This window comes from Rhipicephalus microplus, chromosome 2 (assembly GCF_043290135.1).
Source record: "Rhipicephalus microplus isolate Deutch F79 chromosome 2, USDA_Rmic, whole genome shotgun sequence".
Taxonomy (NCBI): Eukaryota; Metazoa; Arthropoda; class Arachnida; order Ixodida; family Ixodidae; genus Rhipicephalus; species Rhipicephalus microplus.
The window spans coordinates 157,121,980-157,138,649 of NC_134701.1; the positions used below are offsets into that span (position 1 = coordinate 157,121,980).

A 16,670-nucleotide genomic window follows, 5' to 3' on the forward strand; every position below is an offset into this window, starting at 1 on the left:
TTTAGCTGTACTTCACCAAGTTTGTCCTGCAGCCAAAGTTTGACATCCTCCTCGATGCAGCGGTAGAATTGCTCCAATGCAACGCATTCCACCACTTTATCGCGGTCGTCATAAACACCTTCGCCCTTGAGCCATTCAATCAAATCGGCTTTAAGACGAAACGCGAAGTCAACGTGTGACTCATTCCCCTTTTTAGCATACCGGAACCTTTGCCTGAAAGCCTCGGGTGACAACTTATAACGTCTCAAGAGCACTTCCTTAACCTCGTCATAGCTCTCAAACGCTTCCCTCGACAAGCAAGTTATCGCGTCGGACACTTCGCCGGGAAGAAGAGCTAGCAGGTTCCGCGCCCAAAGAGGCCGCTCCAAAGCGTTTCGCTCACAGACGCGTTCAAACTTGACGAGATACTTCGCCATGTCCTCGCCTACTACGAACGGTGGCAGTTGGTCCCGAATTCTAAAACCGCTGACCTGAATCGTCGGGGAAGCTACGCTAGGCGCCTGCGAACACTGTAGGATTGCCAATTCTAGTCGTTTCATCTCAAGGCGCTCCTGTCTCTCGGCCTCCTCGCGCTCGCGACGTTCTACTTCTCGCCTTTCAGCCTCCTCACGGCGTGCTTTAATATCCACCCAGGCCTCATCGACTTCCTCAGCCGACACTCCCTCATCCTTCATGATCTCTAGGATCGCTTGCTTTCGTTTCGCGCGGCCCAAAGTAATGCCGAGTTCCTCACAAATTTCGATGAGTTCCTTCACTTTAAGGTTATCCATCGTTCACACTAGCCTCCTGCTGTTTGCCCCTGTTAACAATTTACTTGCCGTACCCACTATAAGTCAACAAGCAAGACGCGCAAGCAATTTTTCACTCTCCCGTGTTTACCCCCTCCGCATTAACTTTGGTTTCAAAGCACTTCGACTTTGCTTGAAACGATCAAAGCTCACTCTAATGCTTCACACAGCCCTTCTCTAAACTACTACAACCTGAGCTAGAGTAGTCTGGTGAACTGAGGGGAAAACATCAGGCACTCACCGCATCGATGTCGCTGACGCCGGCCGATCCCGCAGCTGCCAACCACTGTTGCGAAGCCACCTCCGATCCCACCGCTGACCTCCACTGTTGCGAAAGACGGACCGATCCCGCCGATGCCACCGCTGTTGCGAAAGACGGGGACGCCAACACGGTCCCGAAGGCGCCACTGCTTTCAACTCCGCCGGGAAGGTCACCAGCCGTTTGGTAGCGTATGTTTCTCAGCTCGCGACTGCTTCTGCGCAGAGATGATAAGACGAGCGGACGAGACGACGGTGAGTTAAACAAGGTTTATGTACAGCATATTTACAGAGGCGTTACAATTTCGGCACTGGGGCCGACAGAGACTCGAAGAGCCGAGCTCTCCTCTCTAACACATAGGTCAACTTTTCGCCTAAGACCGCCGACTCACACACATGTCGGCTCTCCGACACGGGGACTCCTCTCACATAGGACCGCCGATCGCGACGCGCCGCATTGCTTCTTTTATTTGCACCGGGTCCAACCAAAATGTCCAATCAGAAGCGCCGCTGGTCGTCAGGGCAGATTCCTCCAATGGGGTCGCCGCTGGGCCACGTCAGACCCCCAGACACGAGGACGCCGGCTCGCTGTCACGTACGCTGCTGACTCAATGCACGTGGGCCAGAGAGGCGCCGCGCGTGTTCACGCCGTTGAGTTGTTCGCGTCAGGCGGGCTGCGGGCTGGCCTTGACCCAGATTGCCTTTTTCAGAGGCACGGACGTTTGACGAGGACTCGCTGGCATAACAGCACCCCCGCCGCCAGACAATGCACCGGAAAGACGAGCTGCTTCCACGGGGCTCGGATGTCAGGTGCGCTCGTTCGCCAGGTCCCTCCAAGTTCGCCGCCAGGGCCATGGGGAGAATACAGCTCCAGACTGTTCCGGGAACACATCCCATTTTTGACGACGGATCCCAGCTCCACTGGCTTGTCGCCACAACTTGCTGGCCAACTTCGCTCGTCTCTTCTGACCATTTTCGGTTTCAGCACTTGACGATGGTTCTGCAACTTGCTAAGAACGGTTCGACAACAGACAACACACGACACAAGCAAGTGCCCTCGGTCACCCAACAGAACACCAGACAAAGTATAGTACAACATATACCTATCTACGTGTCTATCGGAATTTTGTTCCCTCTACATCAAGAGGCACATGTGGGACACAAGACTCTTAAAGTAAGAACTTGAATTTTTCACACTTACAACAACGCAACGAATTAGAATACCACATAAAGTTGGCCCCTTGAGATCACTCTGAACGAGAGCGCTCAGCCCAGGTCGTGATGAGGTCAAAATTTTGCCCCGTACTGCCAGCCAGAAACCGAAAGGTTGAGAAGGTACTAGCTAGAACGCACTGCTCAATGCACCTGCATTAGCGTTTAGCTTTCCCTTTTTTTTTTGATAGCGAACGTCAAAGTTGCGCTGTGGAGCAACATGCTCCACCTCAGTAACCGGCCACTTTTAGGCGACGATACCTATGCGGCACCAAGAGCGGCTCACACTTGCGACGTTCCACAGGAGAACAACGATACGGTTGGCTAGGGATTGGTTCCTCACAAGTTAGCTCTATTTCGTGTTCGATCACCGTCGTGTCTCCGGGACGGTCCGAGAACACGTATCCAAACTCGGAAACAATCCTTTTCAGGTCCTCCTCCTGGACTTCACTTAACCTAGGCTTTAGGTTACACTCCTCCCCAATTACTTTCGATCCTCCTTCGAATATATCACTAGAACTCCAAATTTCTGCTCCCTCTTCCTCTGAAGCATTCAACAGCTGATTGACGACTGCTTTCAAGTTGTAAATTTTGTGCGGCCGCGTTCCTAATTTCACTGCATAATTTGTATCGCAAGGCTTCGATAATACTTTGGCGGGCCCTTCCCAATGAACCTCAAGCTTGTTCCTTTTGGACGGCTGCAGCAGCATTACCTGATTATCAACTTCAAAAGCGCGCTTCTTCACCGATTTCTCGTAGTGCTCCTTCGACAGCACTTGTGCCGCGTTTTTGTGGCTTTCCACTAGCGCCTCAATCGAGAGATCCTCACGCTGCTCTCGAATGAGCGTCTCTTGATCAACTCTCGGCAGCTCGCTCCAACTTTCCGCTACAGGCGAGAGCGTTGCAACCCTCTCGCTCTGACTCAATGGCGCCATGTCGTCTCCCCTTTCCACGGAAACCGTGCCGGTCGCTTCGGCGACGGGCCGCTCGCGTGACTGCTCACATGACTCACGCGGAAAATTTCTTCTCTGAGGTTCCGTCGACCCGCCGACAAGGTCACTTGAGAGTTCACTGCATTGAACCAGATCAAGCTGCCGCGATAGCTTCCGCGCTTGCGATCGCGTGAGGGCCATGCACGCTAAGTTGGGGAAGAACGATTTGCCCTGCTCTTTGAGAAGCTGCTCCGAGTTGTTAGAGAAAAGATAGGGAAAACGATCGTTTAGCGCGGCAGACACAGCCGCTTCGGTGCGAAGCTTACCGAACGGGCCTTCAATGACAACGGTGGCGATTGGTAAGCGAACACTCTGCTCCTCGGCGACTTGCCTGATCCACGCGCATTCTCCTGTAAAGTCATCCGGAGACACCAATGAAGGATGGACAACGTCCATGGTTGCCGCTGAGTCTCTAAGTGCTCGGCACGTTTTCTCATTCACCCTAATTTCTTGGAGATACGGCTCCAACAACCGAATGTTTTTTTCTGATTCTCGGATCGTTGCGAAAGCAAACTTTTCCTGACAGTTTCTCGCGATGTGTCCTTCCTTTTTGCAGTTGTAGCAGATTAGCGGCTTCCGTTTGTTTTCCGATTCAAATGCCCGTCTGGTAGAAACCTCACTCGATTTCTCCGCTTCTGTTTGCCCTTCCCCTACACTGTCCTTCGTAAGAGACGGGTCCTCCTTGAAATTACGGTGCGGAGCGGGTTTCCGTTGATCAGGTTTCTTTGAAAAGCCCTCTTTTCTTTCATCCTTTTCAACGCGCACTGCCCTGCTATGCAACTTTCGGCGAGTATAATACTCCTCAGCTAACTCTGCTGCCTTGTTTAGCTGTACTTCACTAAGTTTGTCCTGCAGCCAAAGTTTGACATCCTCCTCGATGCAGCGGTAGAATTGCTCCAATGCAACGCATTCCACCACTTTATCGCGGTCGTCATAAACACCTTCGCCCTTGAGCCATTCAATCAAATCGGCTTTAAGACGAAACGCGAAGTCAACGTGTGACTCATTCCCCTTTTTAGCATACCGGAACCTTTGCCTGAAAGCCTCGGGTGACAACTTATAACGTCTCAAGAGCACTTCCTTAACCTCGTCATAGCTCTCAAACGCTTCCCTCGACAAGCAAGTTATCGCGTCGGACACTTCGCCGGGAAGAAGAGCTAGCAGGTTCCGCGCCCAAAGAGGCCGCTCCAAAGCGTTTCGCTCACAGACGCGTTCAAACTTGACGAGATACTTCGCCATGTCCTCGCCTACTACGAACGGTGGCAGTTGGTCCCGAATTCTAAAACCGCTGACCTGAATCGTCGGGGAAGCTACGCTAGGCGCCTGCGAACACTGTAGGATTGCCAATTCTAGTCGTTTCATCTCAAGGCGCTCCTGTCTCTCGGCCTCCTCGCGCTCGCGACGTTCTACTTCTCGCCTTTCAGCCTCCTCACGGCGTGCTTTAATATCCACCCAGGCCTCATCGACTTCCTCAGCCGACACTCCCTCATCCTTCATGATCTCTAGGATCGCTTGCTTTCGTTTCGCGCGGCCCAAAGTAATGCCGAGTTCCTCACAAATTTCGATGAGTTCCTTCACTTTAAGGTTATCCATCGTTCACACTAGCCTCCTGCTGTTTGCCCCTGTTAACAATTTACTTGCCGTACCCACTATAAGTCAACAAGCAAGACGCGCAAGCAATTTTTCACTCTCCCGTGTTTACCCCCTCCGCATTAACTTTGGTTTCAAAGCACTTCGACTTTGCTTGAAACGATCAAAGCTCACTCTAATGCTTCACACAGCCCTTCTCTAAACTACTACAACCTGAGCTAGAGTAGTCTGGTGAACTGAGGGGAAAACATCAGGCACTCACCGCATCGATGTCGCTGACGCCGGCCGATCCCGCAGCTGCCAACCACTGTTGCGAAGCCACCTCCGATCCCACCGCTGACCTCCACTGTTGCGAAAGACGGACCGATCCCGCCGATGCCACCGCTGTTGCGAAAGACGGGGACGCCAACACGGTCCCGAAGGCGCCACTGCTTTCAACTCCGCCGGGAAGGTCACCAGCCGTTTGGTAGCGTATGTTTCTCAGCTCGCGACTGCTTCTGCGCAGAGATGATAAGACGAGCGGACGAGACGACGGTGAGTTAAACAAGGTTTATGTACAGCATATTTACAGAGGCGTTACAATTTCGGCACTGGGGCCGACAGAGACTCGAAGAGCCGAGCTCTCCTCTCTAACACATAGGTCAACTTTTCGCCTAAGACCGCCGACTCACACACATGTCGGCTCTCCGACACGGGGACTCCTCTCACATAGGACCGCCGATCGCGACGCGCCGCATTGCTTCTTTTATTTGCACCGGGTCCAACCAAAATGTCCAATCAGAAGCGCCGCTGGTCGTCAGGGCAGATTCCTCCAATGGGGTCGCCGCTGGGCCACGTCAGACCCCCAGACACGAGGACGCCGGCTCGCTGTCACGTACGCTGCTGACTCAATGCACGTGGGCCAGAGAGGCGCCGCGCGTGTTCACGCCGTTGAGTTGTTCGCGTCAGGCGGGCTGCGGGCTGGCCTTGACCCAGATTGCCTTTTTCAGAGGCACGGACGTTTGACGAGGACTCGCTGGCATAACAACCCCGAGTATTGGCATCTGCAGCCACTGCATCACTCGAGCGGACCTGGCGCACCTCATCTAGGGCTGCCCCCTGTACTCTAGAACTAGGCAACGGGTCCTTGCCACCATCCCACTGGAATGGCGCCCGGCATCATTCCGGGCCCGCTCAAAACCCGGGTGCATCACTGGCACCGCCGCAAATCAGCTATGGCGGTCACTGCTCGAGTACATGCACGATCCAGAAGCTCCAGCCGTTGGCACCAGGCTTCGTCTTGGACACGACAGCAGAACGTCAACTCGCCACACGCTCATTAGGACTGCAGTTATAGTGCCCCATTTTTCTTTTTAAATGCGAAGCATTTCTTAGTGAACTTCGGCGACTTTGAGCGTGTCTATCTATCTATCTATCTATCTATCTATCTATCTATCTATCTATCTATCTATATATCTATCTAGCCGCCTACGACTTTTAGCTCTTCTGGCCGTTTCGATAATGCTATCGATACCAAACTTGGTATGGCATAAGATGACTATATAAAAATATATTTACCTGGTCATAACACAAAAATTATGACATGTATGCCATGAATGCCATGATTTACATGTCATGGTCCTGCCGCTCTTGTGGTGGTTTCGTTCACATGGAATGTTGCAAAACTGGTATGATATGACATGATTGCATGGCGAACACAAACAACAGACCCTAACTTGAAAATCATGACACGCGTGTCATGTAACAACATGACTGCATTGCATGCTCATGATGTGGTCGAGGTCGTTTCGCTAGCATCACATACGCCAAATTTGGTATTACAGTACGTGATAAGATGACGAAGGTATATGACTGGCGCAAACATGATAATCATGTGATGCGTGTCATGTAACAACATGACTACATGCCACGCTCATGATGCGCTGGCAGCCATTTTGCTAGCTTTACTTATACCAAATTTGGTATTACAGGACGTGAATCGCTGACGAAAATGTGATACTAGTGCAAACATGACAAACATGAGATGCGTGTCATGTAACAACATGACTACAAGTAACGCTCATAATGCGCTCACGGCCATTTCGCTTGCTTCACATGTACCAAACTTGGTAATACGCAACGCGAACGGACGAAATAAGTAAATGACACATCCAAACATAATAATGACGACATGCGTGTTATGTAACAACATGACTATATGCCCCACTCATGATGCACTCGCGGTCATTTCGCTAACTTCACATGTGTCAAATTTGGTATTACGCTGTAAGAATGGATGATGAAGGTATGCGACTGGTACAAACATGATAATCATGAGATGCGTGTCATGTGAGAACATGACTACATGCCACAGTCAATGCGCCAATACATTTCGACATGACGCGGTGCGCGTGCTCGCCGGCATTCATTTCGTCACGAAAAGAGGGAGACGCAGTGTTTGTTGTCTTGGTAACGTATCGGCGCGAAATGCAGCATGTCGAATTTCGCACCGGTTGTCGTCGGGCCGTGCCGATCGAAGTTGTTCGTGCAGGTCGCGCCCATGGCGTCAGACTATATAGTGCTCGCGTTTTGCTTGCGTAGCGTCGCTGTGCCCAGTCTGCGCGCGCATCAACGCTACACTGAAGTATATTGGGCTCTTCACGATGCACTCGCTGCCGTTTTGCTAAATCCACAAATACCAACTTTGGTGTTACGTGACGTCAATGAATGACGAAAGTATATGACAGGTGCAAACATGATAATCCTGACACGCGTGTCATGTAAGAACATGACAACATACCACGCTCATAGCGTGCTCTCGGCCATTTCGCTAGCTCCACATATACTAAATTTGGTATCACGTGACGTGAATAGATCATGAAAGTGAACAACACATCCAAACATGATAATGATGACACGGAAGTCATGTACGGCACCATTTACTTCCACCTCGTAACGTTCTGCTGACTTTAAAGTGACATATAAGCATTTGTCATTCGTGCTTCGCATATCATTGTTTCCCACTGTACGTGGAATGTGCCCATGTTTGATATCGTTTTTTTTAATGCAATCCTGTCTCTCCCTTTGCCTCACCGAAGACATTCAAGGGCATAAAATGTGTATAGAGACGTGTTAACAGCAACAACAGCAAAAGTGAAGCCAGCTTTTGCCGACCAAACATTTCAGAAATATGCTCTATACTGGTAGTGCCCACTTGTAGATCAAGGACTTTCATCTGTTAATGCAAATGCTACGTTAATTGTGTTATAAAAGGCAGTTGTTCGTGACGAAATAAGTCCCGAAAACGAGTATGGATGACTGAATATTCATTAAACATTGCCTCCAATTAGAGGCTTACCAAAAAAAAGTAGCAGCACTAAGACGCACTTGGAGCATGACTTCACTCCTGGACAATGATTCTGTATTCAGCAATTTTGTAAACCCCCATGGAGGCAACTGTATAGCATAACCTACTGCGACTATCTTCGGCAGGGGACGACTTGAGGCCATGCCATTGTAGAGTACGCAGTACTCTAAATCGTTTACTATTTTCTCTATCCAGCATAATTTTGTTGATGTGTCCTCATCAAGTGTAAGGCCCAAGGGACGGCTTTCAGCTCTCCCATAGTAGAATACCGAGTACCAAAAATCGTTAACCACATTTTCCAAACATGCACATCAGGGGACGGATTTATGCTCTCCCATAGTACAGTACCGAATACTCAAAACCGTTAACCACATTTTCCGAACGAGATACTTACTATGCGGGACCCTGGTGATAAGGGCCTGGCTTAGACCTACAACTTAGTTTGTCCTTGAAACCCCGCTTTCCGTAAATGGAAAGAGAGAGAGAATAAACCAGTCGAACTCCCCACGCACTGAAAACGAAGATGCCTGTTTCTTTCTTGAGTAACGTAAAAGATCTGTTAAGCCCGATTGTCTCACCGAGGCTTCCGTACCCGCAATCCGCAATCTGTATGTTGTTTTCTAGTTCCTAATGGGTTGCGTGTCAGAGGTGACCAATTAGGGGATTAATCAATTATCGAACCGTAGTGCGGTTGAACCCCCTGCAGCGGCTGATTTCTATTTCCGCGCCGCTCCGGTGGAGAAGTCGGGCCTTTGCGAAGGGGGTCAAACGCAGGCAGCATTGCGAGGGACACCCCCCGAGAGGCATGGAGCACCCTTCCCCGCTGGCTAGCGCCGAGCCAGGCAGGCAAACCGGTCTTTCTTCTTCCACGACTCCCGTGCGCCCCGCTCCGCAAGGCGCCCTTCCAGGCCACCGCCGCTGACGCCGACGTGGAGGAACGCTTCACAGCTTTCACGGAGAAAGCTTGGGCATTTCCCCCCCACAACCACCACCACCTGCAACTCTTCTGCTCACGAGTGAGTGGCAACAAGTGACATGTGAGGAGTGTCGGAAGACCAAGGCCCTGACGACGATGTCGACGACGTGAACGACTCGTCGGGCAAGCTAAGCTTTGTATCGCGGGGGTCTTCGTGCACGGCAACGCGACAAGGCGGTGTCAACGGACTTCTCGATTCTGAGAGAAACGCTGGAGGGTCGTCGGACATGGCCATGTTTTATTCGAGCACCTCGACGCGCCGGCTAGGCCTCGCCCCGCTGTCAGTAGCGGTGGCAGTGCTTGCAGTGGTTCTGCTTCCTTCGCTGGCTGAAGGCCGTGAGTATACAATCGGCAATCATAACTGTTCTCTTCGTGTGCCGCTCGGTTACGCAGTTAGCCCAACGAAAATGTTTTCACTTTTTTTGTTTCCGAATACGATGTCTTACGTCACTACGGAAGTCAGCACAAGTTACGCTTTTGTTTAGCTTGGTGATTCTGTTACGGTATTGCTGCAAACACGAACGTCAGATGTTAAAATGGTGTTATGGTTCTCCAACGGGGACACGTTGTGGCTGTACGCTTCACTCCAAAATGTTTCCTGCGCCTACAGTACATTGTAGTTTTTCTCTACAGAGGTGCGATGCAGATTGAACAATCAATGTGTTGTATTGCTGTACACGTATTGTTGCTGTGTGCGTATGTTTTCTTAGTGTGGCTTCATATGCGCGATCATTTCATTCGCTCAGCTTCTTGCACCTATTCATTCGTCTGTTCGATTATTTACTGATGGCCCATAGAAGTTCGCATTGCTCGACAACTGAATGAAATTTCGTGTTGCGTACGTAACATCGTAACAAACTTAACATCGTAATATGCTGGGATTGGCTGCAAGAAAGATTGAACCCTGAAACGTATTTTGTTAGTGGGATTATGATACTGAGGGTGGTGTGATTAGATCATTTTGTTTACGCTTGACGCACTCCTAGCAACGAAGAAAATTAGTCACTATCGTACCAGCTGCGTTTATCGCTCTTTGTAAATACGTTTTTTTAAGTGATATTCAGGGGTGGTTTGTAATCAAGCAGCCACATGAATGAACTTCATTGGGCCCTTCAGAACGCGCTTTCGCATGTTGGAGGTCGCTCCCAAGTATGAAAAAAAACGTTCTTAAAAATAAACAAAACAGCAAAGTTATCTGTGTCATATGGTTCCCTGTCCTAGTGAGGTTTCGAAAACTTACAAGTAAGCGACCGAGAAAAAAACAATACACGGCTATCGAAAATTTCGGCGTATTTTTCGTCCATGCAATGTTTACGCACTGTTCTGTGGTGAAGACTGCCACGTTAGCGATCGATATTTCTTTTATAAGATTAATAACGCCGTTTGTATGTCTAATATGCAGTCATGCTGCAAACACAGGGTGGTTTCAGTATACGAAATCTAGGCTGGTGTTCTATTAACCTCCTGATCAGCTGATTAATATTTTAATATCACGTGCTACGTGAGACAAGAGATAATCAGGAATAAAAAAAAAACAAGCTTACTGAACGCAAGTTTTGGCATAACTTTGTCCTGCTAAAAGGTATATGGTTGTGCGGTCATTTTTTATCTTATTAGCCTAATGTTTTCTTCACTTGATTGAGACCGAGTAATTGGAGTTAAAGCGATCATCCTAAAAGCGTGCGTAGCATAGTTCGCTGAAGTGACGTTTGGGTACTCGAAAAAACGTTACTGATGACACTTAAGTAGTGTTCACCGGACTTTCAACTGCAGCTATTTATTAGACGGCTGCAAGTCCAATGACTTAAGAAGAATAAGAGTGATCGCGTGGAAATGTTATGTGAACGTGGGGAGTTACAGTGGAACGCCCCGCAACCAGAATATGCGGGGACTGACCATGGCCAGCCGCCGACCGCGAAAGTGGATGACAGAGAGATATTTCTGTTGCTGAGCACCCTGATCATCGTTGTGCCATCGATGTCTTCGGCTCACAGGTGCTTGTAAAGTTATGCCCATAAAAGCACCGCTATATACTTTTTTGGCTTAGTGCCTGGCTGGAGCACCTCCAAGTGACCGTAAGCTTTCACGAACTTCCGTCTCTATGTCAGCTGCTATCCTTGCTAGTTGCTGCTTGACGGGAAGGACGCACAGTTTTCGCTGCAGCTTTCGAACGCAGCAAAGTGTGCGCTAACTGACCGCGGCAAAAAAAAAAAAAGGGGGGGGGGGTTGCTATTTACGGAGACAAACGCTAGTTCTGTGTACTCCGCGCAGGGAAAGTAGGTCGTAGACAACCTTCTTATTTGGCGTTCCGGTCCCCATTCTTTAAGAAAATAAGCGCAGGAGGTCTTAGAATTGGCCTGGAGGTGCCAAAATGTGGGAGGCTGTTTAGAAAGAGCTAATTTTGTTGCGGATAAGCGAGCTGCTATAAAAAGCAGCACCTTGAAAAGCGTGTGCGAGCTATATATAGAGCAACTAGGTAGACCTTGGGTATAGCAATGCAACTACTGAACTTCCAGCTTGATCGGAGCCCGTTCCGCAGTGTTTGTCGAAAGTGCGCACTACTTCGTGAAAGCTGTTCTCCAACGCTTCCTATGAACGGTTTCAAGATTGCAAGCGTTGAACCCCTGAAAATTCTCGGTCACCTCATTTACCAGCTCCTAACGTCGAAACTGAAAGCATGTTTTCAAGGTGGTTTTTAGGGTAATGAAAGTCTCTCTTTAGCTTTTCAGATAAAAGGAACGTGCGCGAAGTACAGAGGAATCCTATTATAGTTATGATGTAGCTCAAAAGAATATTTGTTTGAATATATTTTTCAATAATTTGGAAGTAAAGTGTAGAAAATGAGCAGGCTATTTTCTAAAGCACTTCCTGCTAACCTATGCGTAACCTAACCTATGCTAACCTATGTAACAGGCAGAGTCCTTCAAAAGCATTGAAGGACTCTGTAACAGGGCACATCGCTGAAACCGGATGTCATCAAGGGCCTGTGTTTGTACACAGTGATAGGGTATAGTCATAACAATCGTGAGACATAATTTTTTTTTGTCCTCACTATAACCAAGCTTACAAGTGACGAGGTACAACGAAAGCTTATTAACGCTATGATCGCAGGTTTCATTCTGCACTATCTGTATGGCACGCAGTGAGAATGTTATTGAAATTTATCTTTCTCCGAATTATTTGGGAATATCTGTGGGTACCATTTTCAGAGGCAACGTGAGTGGTTGATTGATTGATTGATTGATTGATTGATTGATTGATTGATTGATTGATTGATTGATTGATTGATATGTGGGGTTTAACGTCCCAAAACCACCATATGATTATGAGAGATGCCGTAGTGGAAGGCTCCGGAAAGTTTGACCTCCTTGGGTTCTTCAACGTGCACCCAAATCTGAGCACACGGGCCTACAGCATTTTCGTTTCCACTGAAAACGCAGCCGCCGTAGCCGTGATTCAATCCCGTGACCTGAGGATCAGCGGCCGAGTACCTTAGCCACTAGACCACCGCGGCGGTGCTCAGAGCCAACATGATAAATGACTCTGTATCAACAAGAAACATTAGCACCTTTTTTGATAACAGCGTCATGGAGCAACAGTGCGTGACGAACCATGGGATACAACATTATTTTGCAGTCTAGCCGGATGATGATGATTTCATATAGATGACGCTCACCCACAAAGGAGTATGGGCCAAGAATCACCAAAGCAGGCTGTAGAGGGGCTGTTTCTTATTCAGCGCAGTATTCCTTAAACGCGAAAATAAACACAACTGTTTCCTCATGTAGTGTAGCGCCGTTAAACGGCTTAACCCGGTGAATGCACAATTTAAAGTTCATTCTTAGAAGCTAGCGAAAAGCACATGTCCCCTGAAATTACAGTATCTTCGCGTGGATTTAGCATCATCATTCTCTGTTTAAATGTTTGCCGCTTATGTAAACTTTGCAATACATGCTACCCTGCCGCTGTGGCTAAGGTATCGACTGCTGACCCGCAGGTCGCGGGAACAGATCCCGGCTGCGGTGGCTGCATTTTTGATGGAGGTGGAAATCCTGTAAGCCCCTGTGCTCAGCTTTAGCTGCACGGTAAAGAACCCCAGGTTTTCGAAATTTCCGGAGCCCTCCACTACAGCGTCTCTCATAATCTTATGGTGGTTTTGGAACGTCAATCCCCACATATCTTTCTCTATTGCATGATATTTTTACTAACCCCTGCACCCCTTACGCACGTTCACTTGATGCGTTCGTCTCAAATCATGTGAACCAACAACCACAATATTTATTTTAGGGGCGAAGCTCCTTAAGGCGTGGGTCTGTATACAACCTTGACGAATGTAGTTATAGGTAGCCACCCCTATTAGTTCAGTTCTTGGAGCGTTCGCTAGATGGCGTTTCCTGGTATATAATGAGAAGATGTGATATATTACAAAACTAGCCGGCAGTACTTGTTGTGTTCACTCAGCAAGTGCGGATGCACGAACAGACAGACGGACAAATGGACGGATGGATGGATGACTCACGCTTTACCGATAAAACCCTCCGAAGCTTCGCCCCTTCATCATCCATCACTCCATGGTTATGCTGTGACTTTTTCACTACGAACACCACATTGAAATCGACCATACGGCTTCTTCTTGCATCCCAAAAGGCTTGCTATATATCAAAGGCGATTCTCCTTGATAAGTGCTCGTCTTGTGAGAACGTTCACTTGTGCTTCACCTATTTTTGTGTGTGTGTGATTTTCCCTTCCTTTATGAAGGCACCGTCATGGGCTCGGACATTCTGAGCCTCTCGCAAACCACTCTCTTGCAGGTCGCACATCGCACTGTTACGTGTGCCGCTCCAGGAGCCAGCTGGGCGACTGTCGGGACCCGTTCCCCTACAACGAGACCACGGTCGAAGGCGTGCGAGGGGTTGAGGCCTCGCCTTGCGCCTCCAAGTGGTGCGGCAAGCTTGTCGAAGGAAGGGACGACGGTGAGTGGTGTATTTGTGGTGTCACAAATTTCTGATAGTAAATTTCGCTTCTCTCAGTAGCTGTTGTGGGTCTTTAATGGCATTGTGCAATGCGCATCTATCGCCCATACAACAGCTTTACCTCACGGAACGATAGTATAGAACTGGCTCACCCCTGCAGCTGTGGCGCGACCGCATCTTGATGTAACCAGAGGTCAGCTAAGCACAGTAAGCTACCTTTGTAACAGGACGTTCCATTTATGCAATAAAGAAGCTTTCATGATGGCTGTTTCATCTCTATAGAAAAAGAAATGCAGTGTGTGCAGTATCCTTTGCAAGCAAAAAAATCAGCCATGACACCTGTGACAGAGAACTCCATCATGAATAACATTGCGTGTACCAAGAAAAGGGGCGAAACAAACCTGACGATTATAAAACATAGCCCAGAAGAGCATATGGGCTTGAAGCCTAAATGCTGTCCAGAAGGGTTGAATAGCCCAGAAAGATTGAATAGCCCAGACCATTGCCTAATCATCAACTTCATTTATTTGGAATCTCTATGTTTCTCTGCAGATTTCGAACACTCTAGTAAGAAAAGAACTATACATGCCCTAGCACGCAAAAACACCCTTGCAGGTTTGCTACAGCTCAAGTAGTGGCTAATAAGGTTAGCCTCTGCCGTGAATGGCCCTGAAGCAGATCACGTTTAAGCTGTTCCATACTTCATACGTTCGTCAAATCTCCGCTTGATATCGGGAAGCTTCAGAGACGCCGGCGTTGTGATTGTTTGGCCAGCCATCATAATATTGGAAACTTGTCATATTTAACACCTACCCCGTCTTATTATGAATGGTGACCGGCCAACCTTGGCGTACCATATTTAGTCGCATACAACGAGCACTGCTGATGACACACAAATGACGGCTAGTGTGAACTTACTCTGGGCAGATGTCGACTAGTGCAATGTGTTGACTAAACTATGGTCAGTGTTGTATGACGGCCGCATGATGACAAGCTAGCAACTTCCTGTCAAACTAATATATTTTTAAAGTTTACTGAACAACGGTATTCAAGCATTGATTATGAGTAGTGTCAGCATATCTGAGTTATCTGTTATAGCGGCCATATTGTCTTAACATTCATTGTCGCTGTCTACTGTTTTCACAGCCTTATTCCCTTCATTCAGGCTCAAATGATATTTCGCATATACAAAAACAACTCAAGCTTCTACTGCCCGACTTGTTCTCTACAGATTTCGACCTAGCCACGGAGCGGATGTGTTTGCAGCGACCCCCCGACGACCAGGAGGAGCGGTGCGCAGAGACTCTTTACCAAAACAGACGCGTCTACATGTGCTTCTGCCGGGGAGACCTGTGCAACGGGGCCCACAAAACGGCAACCACCGGTGCCGCGGTCATCGCTCTTGCACTCGCAGCAACCTGGGTGATCAACTGCGCGTTACCATTGTGACGAAGGCAGACCTCGCAGGACTTAGAAGAGCGCAAGTACTTCAGAGAGGTCAGCTGAGTCTGGACACAGTTAAGCATCGAATACTTTATACGTGCTCGGAAGTTGTGTACGGCCACGGACAATTCAAATACGAATATGTTAGGACCTAGCTAAACGTTTCTTTGACCTAATTGGTTCATGGCTTCTGAAGAAAAAAAAATTGCAGCGCGAAGCAACGCAAGGACATGCCTGTGTTCTTTGTGTGTCCTTTCATGACCTTTCGCTACATTTTTTTTGTCTAATGTTAAAAAAAACTAGAACACTTTTTTGCGTCATTTTGGTTTCACCAGTACACTTAACGTCGTCTTCATTTCACTTTGCGCACTTAGTGTGGGACCCAAAGAGTGATGAAATCCACATCATAATAGCCTATGCGAGATAATGCTTTTATGTTTTTATTGGTTGGCTGTTCCACATCGGTACTGTTTGTTCGTGTTTGAGTTGTCCTTGACTGTACTGGCAACGTCCACTTTCCATATAACGTGGCACAAACACTACATGTCTAAAAACGGGCTTTGTTCGACATTCATTGTCATTAGATCGCGTCTGGTACACACATGCCACAGCGTCAAGACAGCAACCAGACACAGAGTGAGCGCGCCCAATTTCTGGCCTCATTTGCAAGAAGTTGCTGTACACACACAATGTTTTTGTGTGATGCAATGCTGACTGCGTTCACTACCGTAATTGAATACAAACAAGGTATAGCAGAGTTAAAAAAAACCTTTGCGTAAACGATACTGAACGCTACGTTGCACTGCTTTTGAGATAATGTGGCCTTCTTCTTTACCTCATAATTTCCGAGATACTACTATCAAATATATAACTAACACTATACGTGTAGAACACGACATGCAAAGTACTCGGTGTAGTAAGAGTGTTTTCATATCGTCAGATGAGCGCAAAGCTCACATATGCTCAGAACATACCAGCGTAACTGCTACACAGCGGTCCATCACTGCCATCAGTTTCTCACGTTTGGAGAACCTCGTTATAATGTATTTGTTGTTTTGAAATTATCATGTACTCTAATCTTTGTTGTATCTG

At 48.2% G+C, this 16,670-nt stretch overlaps 1 protein-coding gene across 1 annotated transcript; it reads left to right on the top strand.

Moving 5' to 3' along the window:
- The first annotated feature begins 9,181 nt into the window (after positions 1-9,181).
- On the top strand, positions 9,182-15,957 carry rtv (QVR superfamily protein rtv). The gene is made up of 3 exons (XM_037421881.2): positions 9,182-9,498; positions 13,974-14,135; positions 15,367-15,957. The coding sequence occupies exons 1-3, from the start codon at positions 9,390-9,392 to the stop codon at positions 15,582-15,584; spliced, it is 489 nt and encodes a 162-aa protein (XP_037277778.2). The 5' UTR covers positions 9,182-9,389; the 3' UTR covers positions 15,585-15,957.
- The last annotated feature ends 713 nt before the right edge of the window (positions 15,958-16,670 follow it).

Excerpts from the sequence above, each read along its gene's own strand:
- rtv (XM_037421881.2), top strand. The coding sequence starts at position 9,390 with ATGGCCATGTTTTATTCGAGCACCTCGACGCGCCGGCTAGGCCTCGCC. Across the intron at positions 9,499-13,973 it reads TCCTTCGCTGGCTGAAGGCC|GTCGCACATCGCACTGTTAC; the intron begins GTGAGTATACAA and ends ACTCTCTTGCAG. Across the intron at positions 14,136-15,366 it reads TGTCGAAGGAAGGGACGACG|ATTTCGACCTAGCCACGGAG; the intron begins GTGAGTGGTGTA and ends TGTTCTCTACAG.